General features: G+C 52.0%; 1 protein-coding gene across 2 annotated transcripts in view; it reads left to right on the top strand.

Annotated features, from left to right (window-relative positions):
• Positions 1-22,308, top strand: part of LOC107077936 (IQ motif and SEC7 domain-containing protein 2-like) — a 91,786-nt gene that overhangs the window by 13,429 nt on the left and 56,049 nt on the right. For both annotated transcript variants that reach the window (XM_069183982.1, XM_069184010.1), the window contains exon 2: positions 9,819-9,848. In XM_069183982.1, the coding sequence (XP_069040083.1) occupies positions 9,819-9,848 (30 nt within the window). The remainder of the gene's footprint in view (positions 1-9,818; positions 9,849-22,308) is intronic.

Here is a 22,308-nt window from a genome sequence, read left to right as displayed (position 1 = left end):
TTCTCTTGCCCTCGCCAGGCCCACCTCTCCCTCCCTCGGCCCGCTGCCTCTGCCTCTCTGTCCCTTTAGCCCTCCTGCTCGCCCCCTCTCCCGCTGCGTCTGTGGAAAGCGGCCAAATGTTTTTAAAGGCAGTCCGCTGTGCGTGTGTCGTTCCAGCCCACCTCCTCTCTCCCATCAGCCCTCCTGAGCCAGCGCCCCGCTGCCCCCCTCTCTCCCTCCCGCGCTCGCCCTCCTCGGAGCGGACAGATGGCGTGTCAGCGTGCGCGCGCTCCTCCCCCTCCGCCGCACCTGCGCGGCCTGGCGCTCGGGTCAGGTGAAGAGGGGATGGAGGGGGGCGGGGAGGAGAGCGTCACTGGCCAGCAGGGGGCCGGCCATCTCTCCTCCGCTGACCGGCCCCTGCCAGGGTGCGATTCATTAACGGGCGCTGTGAGAATTACTGTTCCTGGCTCCTGAAAAAAAGCACCCTGTCTCAGCCGCTGTTGACTGTAAGCTGTGTGTGCTGGCTCAGTGCACGCAGTTCAGACTGCGGCTCGTTAGCGGCTTCTGTTTGTCGGTTAAGAACATGAGAAGGTTTAAAGAATGAGAAGAGGCCAGTCAGCCCTTCGAGCCTGTGTGGTCATTAATAATTGATCCAGGATCTCACCCAGCTGTTTCTTGAAATAACCCAGGGCATCGGCTTCAACAACACGGCTGGGCAGCTTGTTCCACGCCCCCACCTCCCTTTGGGTAAAGACGCGCTGCCTCCTGTTCTTGGTTTTAAATCCACCCCCACGAAGTTTCCACCTGTGCCTTTGTCAGTGCGTTTGGTTAGCATTATTTATGCGTTGTGGCTGACGTCTTTATCCGAGATGAATGATGAGGCTTGCAGGGGATATATCCGGTGCATTTTGATTCCGTGATTACAAATCATTGAAGTGTCATACGCCCACATGGTCCAGAAAGCTAGGCAGGCACACACATACACAGCTGGAGTGCGAACACAAATGCAGCGATAACGTGTGGCGCAGGGGCACAGCGGGGGTCATCAGGAGGGCCCAGCACTGTCAGAGTGAGCTGGGGAGTGTCGAGGAGGTGGGGGCTGCTTCCCAAGGGCACCTCACCAGGGAGCAGGAGAATATACGAAAGGGGCATCACTTGGCTCGTCTTGCTCGTGGTTGGCTTGGAGGTTGTTGGTCCGGCCTCTTCAGGAAGGATCCCAGCGGCTCTTCTTCCAGCGGGGTAACTTGTTTCAGACCCCTGCAACCCTTAGCGCACAGACGTGCCCCCCCCCCCCCCCGATCGCAGTCGTAAACGAATCTTCCCGATGTGTCTCTTGTGCCCTTGGTTGCCTGTCTCACCGCCGGCTCCGGTGTGATTCTGGGGTGTTGATTTCGTTGATATTTTAAGTACTTGCCCCGCTTGCCCTCGCGGGAGGGGCAGGGGCAGGAGAGCGTGGGGCAGATATAGAGGGGTGAGTTCTGGAGGGGGAGCAGGCTAGGACACAGGAAAGTAATGAAGTGCATCCTGTCACAGAACGTATATCCACACCACGTGCCTTAAGAACAGGGCTGCACCAGTGAGTTTCATATGTAGCGTTTAAATCGTCAATATCTAAAGGCCTGGAGCAATTTAACTGTGACCAGTTAAACATGTAACAGGTGTCATGCTCAATTAAGTGCTTTAGACACTATGTGGAACAAAAAGCACAATATCCTTCAGTCCTCAATGGACCAGTGTTCCCTGCGTTGAAATATTACAGTACTTGCGACTTGATCAATTTGCCTAAAAAAGTGTTCCTACTCCCTAAGTAACAGGTGATTTAGGGTGGCCACTTAGAATAACTGGATTGGGGCTCTAATGGGATCAGGGTTGGAGACGCCTGCACTAGAATTGTCTGCCACTTTCTAGGAGTATTGAATACAAAGTCATTTATATGCTGTATATGATTATAAAGCCATACAGCTGCCAGATGTGTACAGAGTTTGACATACTATTATTCTAAGCAAGGAACTGTTGCTGAAGGAGGATACTTCTCTTTCTCTGAGAATTGATATGCAGCTATGAACAGCTTTACTGCATTCCTCTCACGAGGTCATGTAGTATGGTACTGGTCTCTCTGAGACACCAGCAAGTTCCCCCCTGTCCTAGGAAGCAGGATAAAGTGGACAGCCCCAGAGCATTGTGGGAGCATGACCACACACATGGTATTTCCTCAGAGAGCCCTGCCCCCAGGGCATGGGGCTGGGAACCTGAGCCCCAGTGGGTTATTGATTTCAGCTGACACGAATGCAGGAGCTGTCCTGGGTTTCGTATTGACGTATTGATTTGTTGGCTCTGTGGAGTGACTTCCTCAGGAGCCTGGGAGCCTAGCTCTCATTCGAAGATGATCTGGGGTGCTGTAGTCCTCAGATGTGCCCCAGATCTGGGCACCCCTCCTGTCTGTACACACACATCTGTTATCTGTCGAAACTGCGGCTCTGTCCCACTTAAGCTGATGCGGTTGTCTAGTCTGAGCACCAGCGCCAAACCACTGTTCCCTGTCTGCATATTCCGGGTCTGGGAGGCTCCCACTAAATGGAATTAGCCTAATTTTTAATTGATCTTTTTATCTCAAACCGCATTTTTTTTTTCCCCGAGAAACAAACAAGTAAATTAGTGCTCCACTTGAAAGAATAGCGATTCATTCAAATGAGTGGAAGAGGGACAGAGAGAGTGGAGGAGAGAGACAGAGACGCAGAAAGAGTGGGGGATGAGGAGAAGGTTAAGAGGGGGTGGAGGGATGAAAAGAAATGAATGTACAGAGGTATCGATGGAGAGAGCGAGAGAGTGAAGAGACCGGTTTGGAGGAGGTGGCTGAGAGAGGAAGCTGCACAGAATGTCAAATACGGGAACGATGGGCGAGAGGAGGAAAGAGCAGGACAGGGAGGTGGACGGTACAGCGAGGGCGATCAGTCTCCGCGTCGCGTCCAGTCGGAAGGATGGACAGCTGCGAGGGCTTGGTCATTTCTGCCGTCTCTGTCTCCTGCTCTTCATGTCTCTGTCTTTCCGTTTCCACCTCTCTCCCCCTCCTCCGTGTCCCCCTCCCCACCTCTGTCTCCCTGTAGCTGCCAGTGTCATGAATCAGTCCCCCGGCCTGTTCAGAGATTGATGTCCTTAAACAAAGAGCCCCTCTCTCCTCCCACCTCTCCACTCTCTCTCCTCCCGATCTCCAGCCCTCCATTCCGTGGATAATGATCACACTGCCGCGACCCCTGCTCTGATAATGATGTCAGCCCCCCCAGCACATCCTGTCAGGCAGTGTGAGTAAATATGCAGGGCTGTCTTTAGAAGAAACAGCCTTCCTGTTATTGAAGAAACAGTGGGTCACGTTTCTCTGTGTTGCTTCAGTGCTGTTTGCAAATGCTGAACCAGTGTTACCCCAGTGGAAAAGGAACAGTGGCCCACTGCCTCCTGGGACCTGCATTTGTGTGCTGTAGACACCGCAGTACAACTGTATACAGACAGTGTCAGTGTGAGACACTGCAGTACAACTGTGAACAGACAGTGTCAGTGTGAGACACTGCAGTACAACTGCACTGACACTGTCTGTACTGCAGTACAACTGTGTACAGACAGTGTCAGTGTGGGACACTGCAGTACAACTGTGAACAGACAGTGTCAGTGTGAGACACTGCAGTACAACTGCACTGACACTGTACTGCAGTACAACTGTGTACAGACAGTGTCAGTGTGAGACACTGCAGTGTAACTGTATACAGACAGTGTCAGTGTGAGACACTGCAGTACAACTGTATACAGACAGTGACACTGGAGACATTACAGTATAACTGTATACAGACAGTGTCAGTGTGAGACACTGCAGTGTAACTGTATACAGACAGTGTAGGTGTGAGACACTGCAGTACAACTGTATACAGACAATGACACCAGAGTCACTGCGGTACAACTGTATACAGACAGTGACACTGGAGACACTCCAGTATAACTGTATACAGACAGTGTCAGTGTGAGACACTGCAGTGTAACTGTATACAGACAGTGTAGGTGTGAGACACTGCAGTACAACTGTATACAGACAGTGCCAGTGTGAGACACTGCAGTACAACTGTATACAGACAGTGCCAGTGTGAGACACTGCAGTACAACTGTGTACAGACAGTGACACTGGAGACACTGCAGTTTAACTGTAGAGTATTTGCCAGTGAGTGACGCTAGTAACTACAGTATACAAATGCAATTTTTATGGAAGAGTAGATTACTGGAGTGGGTGACATTAGGTCAGAAGTGCATCTAGCAGCACCAGCATGAATTGTACGAGTTATACTGCCAGTTTTCCAATCCCAATTTCAGAGTCTGCGACTTCAATACCCAATCCCTTTTTCTCTTCTGTTGTTGACGATATGCTTCATTTGTTTAGCCTGGGATTAATTAGTATCACCTGAGTTTAATTACACATGCTCCAGGAGCTGTATTAATTACTATTAGCCACATGGCTTCACAGTGGGAGCTTTGCCAGTCCTCCTGGGGGAGAACTTACCTACGTCTGTGAGGCTGGAGCCGTGTGACAAAAAGCATTATTAATACGAATTAGAGGGCTGGTCAGACGAAAAGGCCAGTCTGGCACAAAAAGGCTTTAAGTCTGAGCGACAGGGACAGGACATCGGCAGATCACTGTTTTTCTTTACACAAAGCGGTGAACATGTCAAATCTTCGATGACTAAGAGGCTGGTTTTGCATGGAAGCTGCCAGCAGGACTCTGTTTGATAGCACCCCTGAAGGACAGAGCACAGGGGGAGCAGTAACACACCCAGGGTGATGGGGCAGAGCTAGGATGTGAACCGGGAACCTCCCAGTGTAATGGAAAGGCCTCTTTTATAGGCATGTGTGAGGTCACATTCCCAACAGGGCTGGGTAGCTTGTTCCATTCTCCCACAACCCTTTGCATCAGGAAGTGCCTCCTGTTCTTGCTTTGTGCCCTCTGGTTCGTGTCGGGCTGTTCCTTGACTTTGTCAGCACCAGGAGATTGAATACTTGTCAGGTGTGCCCAAGACTAAACAGGGGAAGGTAAAAAAACTGAAAGTTCAGTTCCTTCAGCCAGTCTGAATGAAGGACATTCCTTTAAGTACTGGAAGTTACCATAGCTGATTATGATGGTAAGCATAATTCAGCTTTCACATTTTTAAGGTTATACTGCTTTACCATTTTAAGACATCATCTTATTATAGTCTACTGAAAGAGATGCTCAGTAAACGCATGGAATTCAGTTAACTTGAGAGGGCAGGCATGGTAAAAATGCCAAATTAATGTATGTTGCAGATGCAGTGTTATTGAATCAATATTACTGATGCAGTGTATGTTATAGATACAGTGTTATAGCCCCAGTGTTACAGGCACAATGTTATAGACCCATTGTGACACAGACTCGGTGTGTGTTATAGATACAGTGTGTGTTATAGATACAGTGTTATAGAAGTGTTATAGATCCAGTGTGTTACAGACCTAGTGTGTGTTTTAGATACAGTAAAGATAACTGTGTGTCATACAGTGTAATAGAAGTGTTATAGACCCAGTGTGTTAGAGACTTAGTGTGTGTTACAGATACAGTGTGTGTTATAGATACAGTGTTACAGACACAGTGTATGTTAAAAAGGCAGTGTGTGCTGACAGTTTGTGTCACAGATATACCATTGTGGACAAAGTGTGTTTTAGAGACACATGCGTGTTGCAGGCACAGTGTGTGTTGAAGATGCAGTTTTAGGGACACAGTGTTATGGATGCAGGGTTGTGTGCTCTGATCAGATAATAGTTCTCAGCCTCTCTGGGCTGCTCCGCAGTCATTTTGTGTCCCTTTTGCTGCAGATATGAGTCAGTGTTGCTGCTGTAATTAGATCGGTGTCCTTCCGCCAGAGCTGTAGAAAGGAATGCGTCCCCCGTCCTCACCCCTCCTGTGCCGGCTCTCCCTGGTCCTCCTGGGCCACACCGAATCCGCAGGAAGGGACGTGGCGGCACAGCCCGAGGTCTCACTTCACACCACTGTCCCCCGAGTCAGAGTTCCGCTATGTGTCAGCTGTAGCCGACAATATTTCTTTAGGAATTTAAACACAATTAAACTCTCCGTACAGGTTGTCAGCTGATGACAGGATACAGTCTATAAGATACGGTGTGTGTTATAGATACAGTATTGATATTTGTGTCATAGATACAGTGTTACAGAATAAGAATAATGATGGTGATATTATTATCAAGGTACTATAACTTATTATTATATGAGGTGTTGTAATTATTGTAATAGCATAGTATTAACAATAGGCAATAATATTAAAAGTAATCTTTTAATAAGTCTTATAGTAACAGTAATTGTTACTACTAATATGTGTAGTGTAATGGCCGTTACAAATACAGTTGTAAGACCAATTTGTCCTTTTTTTTGCTGCGATTTCAGCGTACTTCACTCCTTACCCTGATCAGGGCTAAATTAATTCTTACCATCTGAATTGGATGACGACTAATATCTATTGACGTTTTTTCGTAGGTTTATATTAAGATGCGATGAAGTGAACTCTATGCCAATTAATAATCCCGCCACTCACGCAATACAGACTCCTTTCTTGACAGGCAGAATAAACGCTGCAGCCCTCTTCCTGCAGTGAGTTTAAATTACCCAGAATGTGCACCTTGGGGGCAGAACAGTGGGTATTTGTGCCAGAATGGAGAGGCATCTCGAACACGAGGGCGTCCCGACATTTTGGGCTCAGTCAGTGTCTGTGAGAGGACATCTGTTCCCACCCTCACACCGGCCCGTCTCCCAGAATAGAAGAGCCAGACCCTGCGGCGCGCACACGCATACGCCCGAGCGCACGCGCGCAGGCACCAAGCACCCGCTGGTGCAGACGACTGCTCACGTGCACGCGCGCACAGCCGCAGGAACACACGCACACACATGCTCACACGCGCAAGCACACACACACGCTCACACCTACACACACACGCACGCGTGCAGGAGCACACACAGACACACACGCACATGCGCATGCAGACACACACACATGCACACACCCGCACACAGACAGACGCACACACACACATATGCTCACACCCGCAGGCACACGCGCAGACACGCGCAAACACACACGCGCACACACTCACACACACACGCACAGGCACACACATGCACACACTCAACAACGCACGCAGCTGCCAGGGCCTGTTTGTGAGCGAGAGCCCTGTCAGCACAGAGGACACGTCCCCTAACAAGGATGCTTCTGGGTGTCTGTCCTCATTCCAGGGGTCTCTCTCAGCCTCACCCCGCAGTGACAGCATGTCAGAAAGGCAGATCGTCACATGCTCACACGTTTCCCTGACTGTCTTAGGAGGCAGCCTTCCTGTATGTCTGGAGCCCTTCCTGAGTAGCACAGGAAGTGAGGCAGGTAGTGTGCTGTCACCCGTGCTGTTTGAGAAGGAAGTGTTTCTGCACTGTTCTATCCACCTGCGCTGCGTGGAGTGGCTGGGCATTCCTCCTGTTTCTACACCCTCACCAAGGTGGTCCAAGGGTGTTTCCAGTGATGCTCCAGCCACTCCTTGCAGCCCTGTTGACTGCTGTCAAGAGAGAGACTTACAACCCCCCCACCCCCTCCTGTCCAGCTCGTGTGTGAATCTGAGGACCCTGAGCTGGGTGCTGGAAACTGCTCAGTCTCACAGTGGGCTGACAGATATGCACCAGTCGTAAATCGCTTAGCAGACATTTTTTATCAGAAGTGCTTTAAACCGTGAACTAGTGCAGGTGCAGTGCTCGCTGACAGCAGGACCACGGTTTTCTGTCTGATCAGGAGGACAGAGCCCAGGGAGGGCCAGGATCTCACCAAGGCTCTGTCCTCCTGATTATCTCACCAGTGTCTCACCAAGGCTGGTAATGTGCCGAGAGAGTGGCACAGCTGGGCTTCGAACCCACAAACCTGCTGAACGACCTGGCCCTCGGCATGTTCCTGGATGTCTCCTGTTGCTTTGCTGTTCTCCTGCCAGGGTTGTGAGTGCCGGGGTTGTGAGTGGAGCGTGATGGTACAGCAGAACTTCTGTGTGGGAGTTTTCTGTCTCTTATTTCCTCCCACAGTGCAGGCCATGTGTGTGTGTGCGTGTGCACGTCTGTGTGTGCGCGCGTGCGTCTGTGTGTGTGGACTCTTGGCAACTGCAGCAGCGAACTTCACGCCAAATTAAACATTCAACAGTTCCATTTCTTTGACATGCATTCTTAAATTACTTCTCTTCCTTCTGTGTCTCCTTTCCCTGTGTGTGTGTTCATTACTGAGAGACTGTCACTGTGTCACCTGTCCTGTTGTGTGTTCATTGCTGACTGATTCTCATTGTCTCTCCTTTCCCTGTGTGCATTCAGTACTGAGAGATTCTCACTGTGTCTCCTTTCGAGGTGTGCATTCAGTACTGAGAGACTCTCACTGTGTCTCCTTTCCCTGTGTGCATTCAGTACTGAGAGATTCTCACTGTGTCTCCTTTCCCGGTGTGTGTTCATTACCGAGAGACCCTCACTATGTCTCTTTTCCCAGTGTGTATGTTCATTACTGAGAGACTTTCACTGTGTCTCCTTTCCCAGTGTGTGTTAATTACCGAGAGACTCTCACTGTGTCTCCTTTCCCAGTGTGTGTGCTCATTACTGAGAGACTCTCACTGTGTCTCCTTTCCCTGTGTGCATTCAGTACTGAGAGACTCTCACTGTGTCTCCTTTCCCAGTGTGTGTGTTCATTACCGAGAGACTCTCACTGTGTCTCCTGTCCTGCTGTGTGTTCATTGCTGACTGATTCTCTGTTGCAGTTTGTGCTGAGGTTGTCATTTGCCCCCTGCTGCTTACTAATAAAAATCTACTTCTGAAGAGACTCTTGAACTCTGTGAGTCGGGACGCCTGCAGGGAGCTAATTTGCTGTGCAGAATGAGCTCTATTGTAGTGTCGTGTTCTTCCCTGCACTGGGCTGCTGTCAGGGCTCTGGACTTGTGGCTGAAATGCTGTGGGTGCAGATCACATGGGCACACACACACGCACACGCATCTCAGATCGCTCACTTGTATAAACAGGCACAAGCGCAAGTCACTTTGAATAAAAACATCAGCCAAAATAATGTTAATGCTCTACTCTGAACCATGCCTGTGCTCGCTAGCTAGTAATTGAGAGGCAGTTCTTAACTTTTAACGGTTCATTAGGCTTTACTTACTGTAAGGTGTTTGCTGGAGCCTATTGTGTCATTGTACTGCCATACTGGGCTATGCTGTGCTCTCCTGGTGGAAATTCCAGTAAAAATGTCATGTTAGGTACTGGTGACAAGTATCATCCAGTTCAGCAGGTTTCCAAACCCAGGAAACCCGGTTTCTTACAGCATCGCTTGTAAAGATCACGAGATTGCCGGCATGGATACTGGCAGAAGGTAACTGGTGAACAGTTTAAACCAGTTAAAGTACCAATGAATACCAGTTCAGATCACTAGAAACCAGTTGCTAATTTCTGCAGGAACCAAATGTACGTTCCTCTTGGGATGTCTTCCTGGGACATTCTTCTTTACAGCTTCTTGACAACAGGAAGGGACACATTTTGGGGTTACACAGTCGGAGTGCGCTGAATATTGTTTGTGTAATGTCACAAAATGACGTAATAGCTCGAGCTGACTGTGAAATGCCCTTCCCAAAAGAGGTGAAAATCAGAAAGCAATGCTCTTTTTGCGTTTCGTTCCAGCTGTGCATTTGGGATAATGAGCTGTGAGGCAGGATTGGTTTTGTCTGTGTCAGATGTTTTGAGATTAAACTAATGACCCCCCTCTCTCTCTCTCTCTGTTCATTCCCAGGTCAGATGGGGACACGCCCAACCAGGGGAGGTCTGTAACTCTTTATTCCTTTTTTATCTTTAATCCACACATCAAATTCTCTGGGACTGAGGTCCGCTGGGCTTGTTTTCAAAGGGAAAAGGAGGGGAGGTGGAAAACACGTTGAGCAAATTGGTGCAGAAATAATGGATAAACCACCCGTTTTCAACAGTTGCATGAAAAATATTTTTTTTAATTAATTTTACTTGTGCTGGTTATCACATTGCGATCTGCTCTGATTTCTGTTGTGCAGTACTTGACTTCAGAAGCGTGGGACTGTCTGTGTTGATCTGTTTTTGATGCCCTGAGAAACTGCTTTGTAACGCTGCCAGAAGACTAAATAAGTCCGGTCCTTCATGGGCCTTACCTGCACAACACTCTTCCCAACTTACTGATGCCCTAGCAGTTGCCTGGCAACGCGGTCCTCCTCCGAGTACACAACCCAGCTCCAGGCAGTGTCCAATCAGCGTGCGCACAGGTGTCACATGACCCCGCCAGCTCCGGTCAAACATGAAGGCGCAGGTTTGCGGGCTGGTGCTGGTCGCTCTCGGGAGTTTAGAGGCCGGGAAGATGTGATCCGGTTTCGTAGAGAATTAGAGCTGTGAAGATCAATGGCAGATTTTGTTTTGTTTTGTTTTTTTTTTTCCAAAAGAGACCTCTCTGAGCCCGCTACGTCGTTGATATATAAGCGATAGCTTGCCGACACAAACAGAAAAAAGTAGAAAAGTGCCGTCGTGGGGGGTGTTGTGTCGTGTACGTGCCCGTGAATTTACTCGGGCGAGCGGGGGTCTGTCGTGCGGGGGGGGGCGGCGGCGGCGAGCCCTTCGATGACGTCACGGGTAGCGTTGCTGCGGCTGCGCAGTGACCCTTGTGACCTCCGCAGACGGGACAGGCACTGACCGCTGCTGTGGTCACTGGCAGCACTGGGATGACGGTCGTTCCTGTTACTGTCATCGTCCTTCCTGCAGTGAGGTGGCTGTTCCTCCTGGCGGAGGGGGTTGGAGGGTTATTGTGAGGGCCGTGGTCGCTATGGAAACTGTAAATCTTCCCCCCCTCTGGCTATTCCATCCAGTGAACCTCCCCCTCCCTCCCACACTCTCACCCCTGGGGGGGGCTCTTCTGTGGCTGAGCCCACTCCCAACACTATTCTCTTCCTGCTAAAACCTCTGGCAGCTCAGTGCCTTTGCGCCTGTGCCTGCTGGAGCTGCAGCTAAACACTTCAGCACTTTCACACTGCATCCAACATCACGTGTGTAACACAGTGCTGCCACAGCCCCAGTAAGCACTTGTTGGTAGGGGTGGGTGTTTATAGTGTCTAGCTAATTATACAGCAGTTTCTCCTGGATTTCTGCTCTTGCTGGTGTCGCTACAGCAGCACGAGGGAAAGGAGAGGCCGAATCGGAGTTTTCTAATGTCGCTGTTGGGCTAGAAAACCAGACATTTCACTGGTGACGCTGGGAACTACCCGGTAGAGGGACAGTTCGGGGTAGCCAGTCAGACCTGGCCGGCAGGTCACCGAGAGGACAACGGGAACACCCTGTGCGAGCACACAAGCCCATGCAAACTCCACACGCACAGGTGGACTCAAGCCCTGGACTTGTGAGGCTGAAGTGCTCACCTCCACACCGCTGTGCCGCCTGTTGAAATAGATAGCATTTCTGTGTGCATACAGATGTGGACCAGATGAATGCCACAGCGGGTGTGAATGGCAGGAGTACAGGAGCAGGGTGCCGTTTTTCTCCAGTACAGCAATCACTCAGTCATTACGTCGGCGCAGGTCCACTCTGTCTTGATGGGACCGTGCCTCTGGGCTCTCGCTGGCCCCTTCAGGGCGGGGGGAAGCTGGCGCCCCTCAGTAGCTGGGGGAGGGAAAGTACCCCCGCGCCCCTCCCGGTGGCCCTCGCCTCCCCCAGTCACCCCCCCGGGGTGGACCTGCAGCCCTCATGCCCGTAGGGCTGCTGGGGTTCGCTGTGTCCGGTCAGAGGAAGGCTTGTGCTCGTGCCCGAGGGGCTTCAAGCGACTGGCTGAGCTGTGCGGTGTCGGCTGTGTCTCATGGGTGGGGGCTCATTTGGTGTTTTCTGACCGCTCCTTTCTGACACCCTGACCTGCGTCAAGGTTTCTGAGTCTGCAGGGAGTGAGGGGATGGAGGAGCAGAGGTCAGCCACACACTGTAGAACGTCTGACTTTCCAGGAGCTCTTTCCATTCCCTATATAGCGCCTTACTGCCCAGTTGCTCTGCTTGTTCCCTATATAGCGCCTTACAGCCCCAGTGCTCTGCCTGACCCCTATATAGTGCATTACAGCCCAGTTGCTCTCTGTTCCCTATATAGCGCCTTACCGCCCAGTTGCTCTGCCTGTTCCATATATAGCGCCTTACCACCAGGGGCTCTTCCTGTTCCCTGTGTATCTCCTCAGAGCATCAGACCAGATACTAACGAGAGGAGAGATTGGCTGATAGTAGTTGATTGGTCCAGGGATCCCATCCAGCTGGCTCTAGAAACGGGGTGTCAGCTTCAGGAACATACTGTAGCTGGGCTCCCACAAACTTTTGTGTGCAGACGTGCCTCTGGGGTGTTTGGTGTTCCTTGGAGAGATACCGCACTGGGGTCAGGACTCGTGACCCTGGTCCCCACGATTGTGTTGGAAAACTATCAGAATGGGCGCCCCTCTGGGCCGTAGCTGGGGAGTAAAAGACAGGGGTTTTTAAGAGGTGCTGAGGTGTGGTTTCTGTTCTGCTCCACTTGAGAAGCGAATTGACATTTCTGGTTTTAGAGCAGACCTCTTCTGTCACAGCAGTTGTCAGGCACACGCACCAGATGTTTATCTTTTTGTATGTGGTTAAATTGCATTTTAATTCTATACTTTCATTTCACTCATTTTCACTTAACTTACCTACGACCCTCTTGGTGAAAAAAGTTTCTTATTAATATTATAATGATATACAGTAGATGATGACAAGCACTGTTTCTCTTTATGGCGTTAAGTTTGAATTCTTCAGGCCTGGCCTGTCTCCTGTTGTTACTTCTGCTCTATTTGTATGTCTGCTGCAAATGATAAAAATAAGCCACAAAACTTGTATCCCTCTTGGCAGCACTTGGGCTTTCTCGTTAAGAGCCTGCAATTGCGTCTGTTACCGGAGCAACCAGTGGCATCATCTGTATAAGATTGCTTTAAGCAACAGTGTGCAAGGAGCTTTTTCAGAAGGAAGTGAACAAGACAACAGCAATAAAGTCATGTCATCTCACAGACCTGGGGGGCTCAGTGCGAAGCTGGGGGGAGTCTGGGCGTGAGGGGGGGGGGAGCGTGCTGATCCGCTGTCGCTCCAGGCCCGGGCCAGTAGCTCCTTCCAGTGATGATCAGCGTGTGGGTGTCTCTTCGCCAGTGAGAGTGGCTTTCTCCAGAACTAATGGCTCAGCCTCCTGGGAGACGGTTAAGACATTCCACAACCCTTTGCGTGGGTCTTGGCCGGCTGTGGCTTACTCTCTCCCCAGGCTCAGTCTTCCCAAGCGGGATGTTTCCCAGGTCCCGCTCTGGAGTTCTGGGTCTTTCCCCTCCCCTGCGCAGGGCTGCAGCTCTCGCAGCCGCAGGGGTCTGAGCTGCGCAGGACTGCGCAGGAGAGGCACGCGCACTGCGGCACTGCCTTCCCAGGAGCCTCTGCGCAGAGAGCCGACTCCGCTGTCCAACTGACTGCCGCGATTCTGTCAGCTCCCCGGCTGAATTCCTCCTGTTCCACATGCTGCCCTCACCGGAGACCGTAAACCTATGTGTTTGTGAGGTGGGCGGACACGGCTAACATGCAGACTCCACATGGACAGGTGCCCCAGCCCAGACTTGGTCCCCAGCGCCCCGTGAGTCAGCAGCGCTTACATGCAAACTCCACCCAGACAGGTGTCCCAGCCTGGACTCAACTCCGGAGCAGTGCTAACATGCAGACTCCACACGGACAGGTGCCCCAGAACCCAGTGAGTCAGAAGTCCGGTGTCTGACCCTCTGGAGAGAAGGAAACTGGGGGCCCTTCCATCACGTCTGCCCCCTGTGGGCAGCACAGGGCTTTAGCCTCGCTCAGTGAGAGCTGGGCCCCCCCACTCTCTGCGGGGGGAGGCGGGGGTCACGCTCTCCCTGTCTGGTGTGTTGGGGTCAGATGAAGCCCTGGGCAGGAAGAGGTTAACGTCAAGGAAGGGCCGGGGCGCTCGTGCGCGCGCTCTGCTCTGGCGCGGCGCGGGAGCGCGGTTGCCGTGGGAACGCGGCGATTTATCACAAGTGTGCATGTGGAGAACAGAGTGGGCGTGAGGGAGAGCAGGAGAGAGGGAGAGAGGGAGAGAGGAAAGGGAATCGGAGGAGGAGGAGGAGGAGAGGGGCTGGCTGGGGAGGTCGAGGGGCGAAGAGAGAGGAGGGCAAGGGGAGAGGCCGAGGGGCGCACGTCGTGGGCTGTGCGAGGGAGGAAGAGCGCGGAGGCCCGGCGGCCCGGCTTGCCTGCTTGTGAAAACACTGCGGAGGAACCTGCCGGTCCGGCCCGGCGCTGACCTCTGCACCGGGCCGTCAGTTCCTGACCTCTGGGACGCCCCTCAGTGGGGCGCCGGGAGCACAGCAGCCTCCTGACTCGACGGCCCGGCGCAGGGCCTGACGCGGACGCTCAGGTGCACAGAGTTGCACGGCAGTAGCGCACACTCTTGAAAGCTATAATCTGTCCTCTCCACCCCCAGCTGGCAGGAGAAATCTGCTGAACCCTGACGTGCCGCCATCGTTTTCTCCTCTCCCTGTTAGCCCTCATCTCACCAGGAATCACCACACACAAGAAATAAGGCTGGAGGGCCACCCACTGAACCCACCTGGCTGAGGGCCGAGGACGAGCAGGCTGGGACCCCCTGCGGACTGAGGGGGGCCCAGGGGCGGCTGCAGGGGGAGGTGGGGAGCAGGAGGGGTGCAGGAGGCGTGTGTGAGGGAGAGGGGGGGACCTCGTCCGGTCTTTATAGTGCTTCAGGAGAGGAAACGACATCAGGAGCGATCGCACTCTTCGGGAACGGTTGAGCTCTGGCGTTGTCATCCCTCCTGAACCTTCACTGTGAAATCCGTTTGAAACGAAACGGAGTGGAGTCCCTTCGGAGTGGAGTCCCAGTCTGCGGCTGTGCAGCTGCTGTGGTCAGCAGTGAGGACCTGGAGGGGCTCCGTGTGCAGACAGGGCGGCGCTCTCTCGTGGGCTGTAAGTCAGGATGGAAGTGTCAAGCCAGAGATACGGTACCTTCTGCACACCTGGCCGTGGAGCTGCGGTTGAGCCCTTTTCTCCAGGGGGACTGGGGTCGGAGAGGGGCTCTCTCTCGCCCCCTCAACTCTGTGACCCCAGTGCCGGTTGTGCGTGCCCTTCCCGCATACGCAGTGACGGAAAAGTCGATCCCGGTGTTCCAGACGCTTGGGCAACATTCCTCGACCTTGGATGGCCCCAGCGGATGGGCAGGTCTCACTGGGGTATTTTGCCATCTTCCATTTTCATATTTCCGGAGCACATTCCTCTGGATGGCCACTGCGGTGATGCGCCTCGAAACTAAACAGAGAGAAAAGGAAAACAACGAAGAAAAACGCTCGAACGAGGACCAGAAGACTCCCATACTGCCTCTCCCCTACAGCTGCCTCAGCCCCCGCCTGACTCGCACACACGCACAGCCTCCTCCTCTCCTCCAGTCAGAGGCCAGCTCTGACAGCAGAGCCCGCCCACTCTCCATGCAGTCCACACACCCCTGCCTCACCCCTCTGTCCTCCTCTGTCAGTGCCTGCCTCTCCTCTCTCCGCTCTCTCTCCCTCTCTGGTTTCTGTGTGTCCTCTGCTGTGCTGTGGCTGTTGTACTGTAGCAGTGCGGCGCTGTTCTGATGTGACTTGGCTGTTGTATTTGCTCAGTGTTGTCGTTGGTGTGAGCCATCGTGTGTGCAGTGGTCGGCGCTGGGGCCCAGGGTGGATGGCAGTAACTGCACTGTGAATCAGAGAGCAGAGCTATTGGTTAGACTCCTGTTGTACAGCAGTTTGATTCATTCCAGGCTTTCCTGTGAGCTGTATGTTCTCAGGTACAAGCCAATGTATGGCGCTGACTGCACCTTGCAGGCTGGTCAGCAATATTAAATATATTTACAGCAATATTAAATATATTTGCTTTTGTAGAAGAACGTGCAGCTCAGAGTAAAACTTGAAAGAGTCAAACTGCAGTCCTTTTGTTTCAGGGGGCCCACGGCTTGCATCCCAGCTTTAAAATTGTAGAAATATCAGAGGTTACGTCTTCTAGACAATATTAAACATGTCGTAAAAAGTGTGTGTGCTGGGGGAGAGATTTTCTTTGCATGTGAGACACAGTCCTCTGGATCCTCTGGTGCTCCTGAAACACAGCAGAGGGGCCTGCCTCAAGTGTCTTCTCTCTGTCAGTGTATCAGTCGTCAAGACATTGCATGAGATACACGTTGAGCCCCATTTCAGCAAACATCCTCTTAATTAAGCCACTGAATGGGCTTGACTGACTGATTTATAACACTCCAAGTCTCCAGCCTCTCTTGTGTTCTTGCTTTTTTATAAGTAGCGTCATTTGTCCCCCAGAAACATTGCACAAAAGGGGGAGAATAGAGCAGAGAAACGTAGCCCTATTTATTCACAATTGAAAAACCACAACTCAGGCTTGTCCATCACTTCGGACTGTCCATCATTGGACCCGAACCACACCAAAGCCAACGTTCAGAAGCTGGGTGAACGAGAGAGAGGGAAAGAGAGGGCTGTGCCTTATTGAAGTGAGCTGCCTCAACACACAGATTGTATGACGGCACCAGGCACAAAAGGCAGCAGGCACAAACACCAGACGTCACCGCAGGGCTTGACGCACATGGTCACACAAAAGGCTGATAGTTCCTGTCCTGCCAGGGCCTCAGAGGTGTTGTGAGAAAGAGGCGGGGCTGTCCCGTTACAGTTACAGTCTAATAATGATAATAATAATTGCTTACACTTATATAGCGCTTTTCTGGACACTCCACTCAAAGCGCTTTACAGGTAATGGGGATCCCCTCCACCACCACCACCACCAAATGTGCAGCCCCACCTCGATGATGCGACGGCAGCCATAGTGCGCCAGAACGCTCCCCACACATCAGCTATCAGTGGGGAGGAGAGCAGACTAATGAAGCCATGATTGGTAAGGGCCAATGGGAAATTTGGCCCCTACTCCCCTACTCTTTTCGAGAAACGCCCTGGGATTTTTAATGACCACAGAGAGTCAGGACCTCGGTTTTATGTCTCATCTGAAGGACGGCACCTGTTTTACAGTACAGTGTCCCCGTCACTATACTGGGGCATTAGGACCCACGTAGACCACAGGGTGAGCGCCCCCTGCTGGCCCCACTAACACCTCTTCCAGCAGCAGCCTTAGTTTTTCCCAGGAGTCTCCTATCCAGGTACTGGCCAGGCTCACACCTGCTGAGCTCCAGTGGAGGCTGCCAGCTGTGAGTTGCAGGGTGATATGGCTGCTGAATACTAGACAGTCTAGACAGACTGTAGGTCTGTAACGATAGCCCCTCGCCCGGTGAAGAAGAGGCCTGGAAGGGACCACACAGTTTGGTGCTCGCTAGAGCAGCGCAGCTGTCGCGCAGGGGAACAGAGCCAGGTGTTCGCCCGAGGCAGCTGTGCCTCTTGTCCATTCCATGTGCCTGAGCTTTTCTGATGTCAATGTTTTCTTTTTTTTTTTAGTTTACATTTTATTTCCTCCGCTTTTGTGTGCTTTCCTTGTTGTCGTATTTTTTTCTTTCTTGACTTTTTTTTTCTTTCTTTTTTCTCTATCTGTTTTCTATCTATCTCTATCTCTCTCTCTCTGTCAGGTCTCCTCCTAACTCCACCTCTACTACTACTACTACTACTACTCCTACCAATCCTAGCACCACCACAACTACTACTCCTGCTTCTACCTCCCTCCACACCAGCCTGCCTGCAGCTCACAGCCACTCGACCCAACACCAGTACTGCTGCCCCGTCCGGCTGCTGCTGCCCCAGCTGCCCAACTCCCTCCCCACAGCCAGGCACTCCGAGCTGGCAAGGTAAGGGCCAGAGAGACCCCTCCTCCCTCACTCTCACCCCCTCACCGCCATCGCTGCCATCTCTCGCCCGCTCCCCGGCATCTCTCTCCCCCAGGGCCTGGACGGACACCCCCCTCACGAGGCAGCCCTGCTCCCTTGCTCTCCCCCCCCCCCCGCCAGACAGCGCCCCCTCTCCTCTGGCCGCCCCCTCCTCCACGCACCCCGCTGGTCCTCGCTGCCTGGCCCGTTCCCGGCGGGAAGCTCTGGGAGTCGGGATCTGGGCTTGAGGTTTTCCGGTTTCACACCTCCCTGTTTTCAAAGCAGAAGAATTAACGGCACCGGGCTCCGGGCTCCGGGCTCTCTCCTGCGGCCGGCGAGCAGGGCCCAGGGCCCAGGTCTGGGGGGACAGTCCCTGGGGAGGAGGGGGGGCGTGGGCTCGGACACGAGGTCAGCGTCACATGTCCGCCACGCTCCCACTGCGGGTGAAACAACCCGCTCTTCCGTTTCAAGGAGGGCGGTTTTCAGGGATTGGAATTCTTCAACCCAAACGGAGCAACAGTTCTCAAAATAAACACAGAACTCCAAGCCCCAGTTTTGACACCGTACCGTCCAGAGTACAAAGATAATTGGACGGCGGTCTGCTGAGTTAAAATGACTGCTCAAAGTAACGCAGTTGCTGCCTGGCGGGAGTCTGTACAGTTCAGGCCTGCTCCAGATCTGCCACTTTACCATGGCGCCCCCTGCTGCTCAGGATGTTGAATGACAGAACAGGGAACAGCACACCTGTCCTGAGAGTTTGTCAGTCTGTCCTGAGAGTGTGTCATCTGTCCAGCAGATGTGCCAGTCTGTCCTGAGAGTGTGTCATCTGTCCAGCAGGTGTGTCAGTCTGTCCTGAGAGTGTGTCATCTGTCCAGCAGATGTGCCAGTCTGTCCTGAGAGTGTGTCATCTGTCCAGCAGGTGTGTCAGTCTGTCCTGAGAGTGTGTCATCTGTCCAGCAGGTGTGTCAGTCTGTCCTGAGAGTGTGTCATCTGTCCAGCAGATGTGCCAGTCTGTCCTGAGAGTGTGTCATCTGTCCAGCAGGTGTCTCAGTCTGTCCTGAGAGTGTGTCATCTGTCCAGCAGATGTGTCAGTCTGTCCTGAGAGTGTGTCAGTCTGTGCAGCAGGTGTGTCAGTCTGTCCAGCAGGTGTCTGTCAGTCTGTGCAGCAGGTGTGTCAGTCTGTCCAGCAGGTGTCTGTCAGTCTGTGCAGCAGGTGAATCAGTCTGTCCAGCAGGTGTGTGTCAGTCTGTCCAGCAGGTGTGTGTCAGGTGTGCTGTTGCTGTCGGTCAGGTGCACTGTGCAGTATCAGCTGATAGAGGCAGTGGTGCCACAGGGAGGTGCTGCAGTTGCTCCTGGGTCACATGAATGCGGTTTCAGCTCTTGCACTCGCACACCGGTCCACTGCACACACTGTCCTACCTCGCCTCACCTCATCCTCTCCCTCTCCCCCTCGGCTCCCTGTCTCTCGCCGTGTTCCTCCGCTCGCCCGTGCCCTCTGCTCTCTCCGTCTCCTTCTGTCTCTCTCTTCCTCTCTCCATCCGCCCGCTGCTCTCTCCTCCTCCTCCTCAGGCTGTCACTCGCTCCAGAGACGCACTGAGCTGGCCGCAGCCCCACTGCCCCGACTCCGCGCTCAGAGAGATGCCAGCCCCCCAGGGCATCGACACTCACAGCCACATCTGCCACATGAAAACGCTCGCCTCCTCGGGCAAATTGTTTCGTTCAGGCTGACTTTGACACCCCGCTAATGACTTTCTTGGCCTGACTGGCGGCTGGGGAGCGTCTCGGTTTGAAGAGATAACTGTCCATTGATTAGCTGTTCAGCTTTTCTCCCTGCGTTAATAGCTTGTCAATGCCCAGCTCCCGGTGCTGAGCCTGCACCGCTGTGCTGTGTCTGCTCTGCAAACTCCCTTCTTCCCGCAGAGCGCACTTCTTAGCCACGCTCTCCTGCTGAAATGTCCCCCGTCTCGCTTCAAGCTCACCCTGACTTGACCCTGGCGGATCTGCTTCGTCCTGCGGACGTGAAGTCCGATGTCGAGGAGCGCCCGACGGCGCGTTCGTTAGATCGCACTGCTGAAGGCGTCGGAGGGACTGCTCCGGCTCTTCCCATCGGCTGCCCCTGCGCAGATGGGCCTTGAGCTGTGGCTCGGAAAGCGGCATAAATCTGCATAGCCTCTTTGCAGCTCAGTGCACCCCCTGAAAAACATCATGCCCCAAAATAAAATAAAATAAAGGACACATAACCTTCAAAAGGTGTCTAAACACAGTACTGTACAGCAGTGCACTGGAGTTGTAACTGTGCACAGAGAGAAGTGACCACTCGCAGGCTGACCCCACGTCGCTGTCCGCACAGTTCACACCTCGCCCCTCCTAGCAGTGCACGCTTGATGCTGCTCCCCAAGGCCTGGGAACATCCCTGCAATGTGGCACAGGAAAAGAGCAAAAATCACCTTTCCTCTCAATCTGAGTTCCTTCAGTTTCCCTAACCTCCTGGAGACAGTTCATGCACGAGGGTGCAACTGGGCGGCACTGTCTGCCATCTTGGCTCGAGTTGGCTTGGCAGTGCTGATGGAGGAAAGCTGTGTGAGGCTCTTGTCTTAGTGCTGCAGTGGCGCTAGGTTCTGCTGCTGCGGGCTCTGCAGTGGGCTCCAACTACGGTATCTGTGGGCTAAGGCTGACACCTGCTGGACAAGTGCTGCAATGACAGCTTACATCTTGATCCAGTATCAAAGCGTACAATGCTCCCAATCCGCCTGAATGATGTGGCGAAGTGTCAGGTGACAACACTGTGAGGCAGAGACATTCACAAATGATTGGTTATTATTAAAGATGATTGCAAATGGAAGGAGTGCATTTGACCCCTCTAGTTTCTGATTGGTCTCAGTATCCCATACAGCTGTGTCTGACAGGACTCCAGGGCTCCTTGTTCCAGGCTCCCACATCTCTATGTGTAGGTCAGTGAGCCCTGTTACCAGTCTTCAGTTCTACTGCTCTTGGTCCCTGCTTGTGTCCTGAAGATTTCCTCGGGTTGTCTTCATCAGTCTGTTCAAGACTGAAAAGATTCAGTTCTTTTAACCTGTCATGGGAGGTCTTTACTTCAGCCCAGGGCAGTGTCTGCAGCTCTTCTTTCTGGTCTGGGCCCAGAGCAGTTATCTCTTCTCCTGTGTGGTGGGTCTTCTGCTTGACAACTGGCTGTTTCTGCTGTAAAATTTCCCCTTCGCTTGCTTTGAATTACTTCACCTGATTTCAGTCCTGTGCTTTTCTGTAGGCTTTATCCATTTTATTCTCCTTTTTATTGCTTTCGTACTGTGGAGATATTTAGATATACTGTATAGTCTATGAAAAACATCAATAATTAGATTGATATCTAAGGTGAATCTCGTGGAGAAGGTGAATCTGAGTGTGTACGACTAGCAGCTTCTACAGGACCACCTGTGTAAAACACCCACCCCTTTTCTGGGACCTCTGTAACCCACACAGCGTGCAGGACTGACACATGTCCTGAACGGGACACCAGTCCGTCACAGGACACTCTGGGAATGTTGCTCAGGAAAAAGTAGTAGTTGTAGAAAAAGCAGTAACAGCAGTAGTGACAGTAGTAGTAACAGTGACACTAACAGTAACAGTACTAACAGTAATACTGGCAGTCACAGTAACAGTAGCAGTAACAGTCATACACGACTGTAGTGGTAAAAGTAACAGTAACAGTGACAGCAGTACTAACAGTGACAGCAGTACTAACAGTAACAATAGTACTAACAGTAACAGCAGTACTAACAGTGAAGGCAGTACTAACAGTAACAGCAGTACTAACAGTAACAGCAGTACTAACAGTGACAGCAGTACTAACAGTAACAGCAGTACTAACAGTGACAGCAGTACTAACAGTAACAGCAGTACTAACAGTAACAATAGTACTAACAGTAACAGCAGTACTAACAGTAACAGCAGTACTAACAGTAACAGCAGTACTAACAGTGACAGCAGTACTAACAGTAACAGCAGTACTAACAGTGACAGCAGTACTAACAGTAACAATAGTACTAACAGTGACAGCAGTACTAACAGTAACAATAGTACTAACAGTGACAGCAGTACTAACAGTAACAGCAGTACTAACAGTAACAATAGTACTAACAGTAACAGCAGTACTAACAGTGACAGCAGTACTAACAGTAACAGCAGTACTAACAGTGACAGCAGTACTGACAGTAACAATAGTACTAACAGTGACAGCAGTACTGACAGTGACAGCAGTACTGACAGTAACAATAGTACTAACAGTAACAATAGTACTAACAGTAATAGTAAGACTGTCCGTAACCGTAGCAATAGTAGTAACAGTAACAGTACCGGTTCCAACAATTATAAGACAATGGTACATTCAGTGTTTGCTGTCTAAA

This window comes from Lepisosteus oculatus, chromosome 2 (assembly GCF_040954835.1).
Source record: "Lepisosteus oculatus isolate fLepOcu1 chromosome 2, fLepOcu1.hap2, whole genome shotgun sequence".
NCBI lineage: Eukaryota > Metazoa > Chordata > Actinopteri > Semionotiformes > Lepisosteidae > Lepisosteus > Lepisosteus oculatus.
Note: the sequence above shows the minus strand (reverse complement) of the source record. Positions and strands in the feature narration are given on the sequence as shown.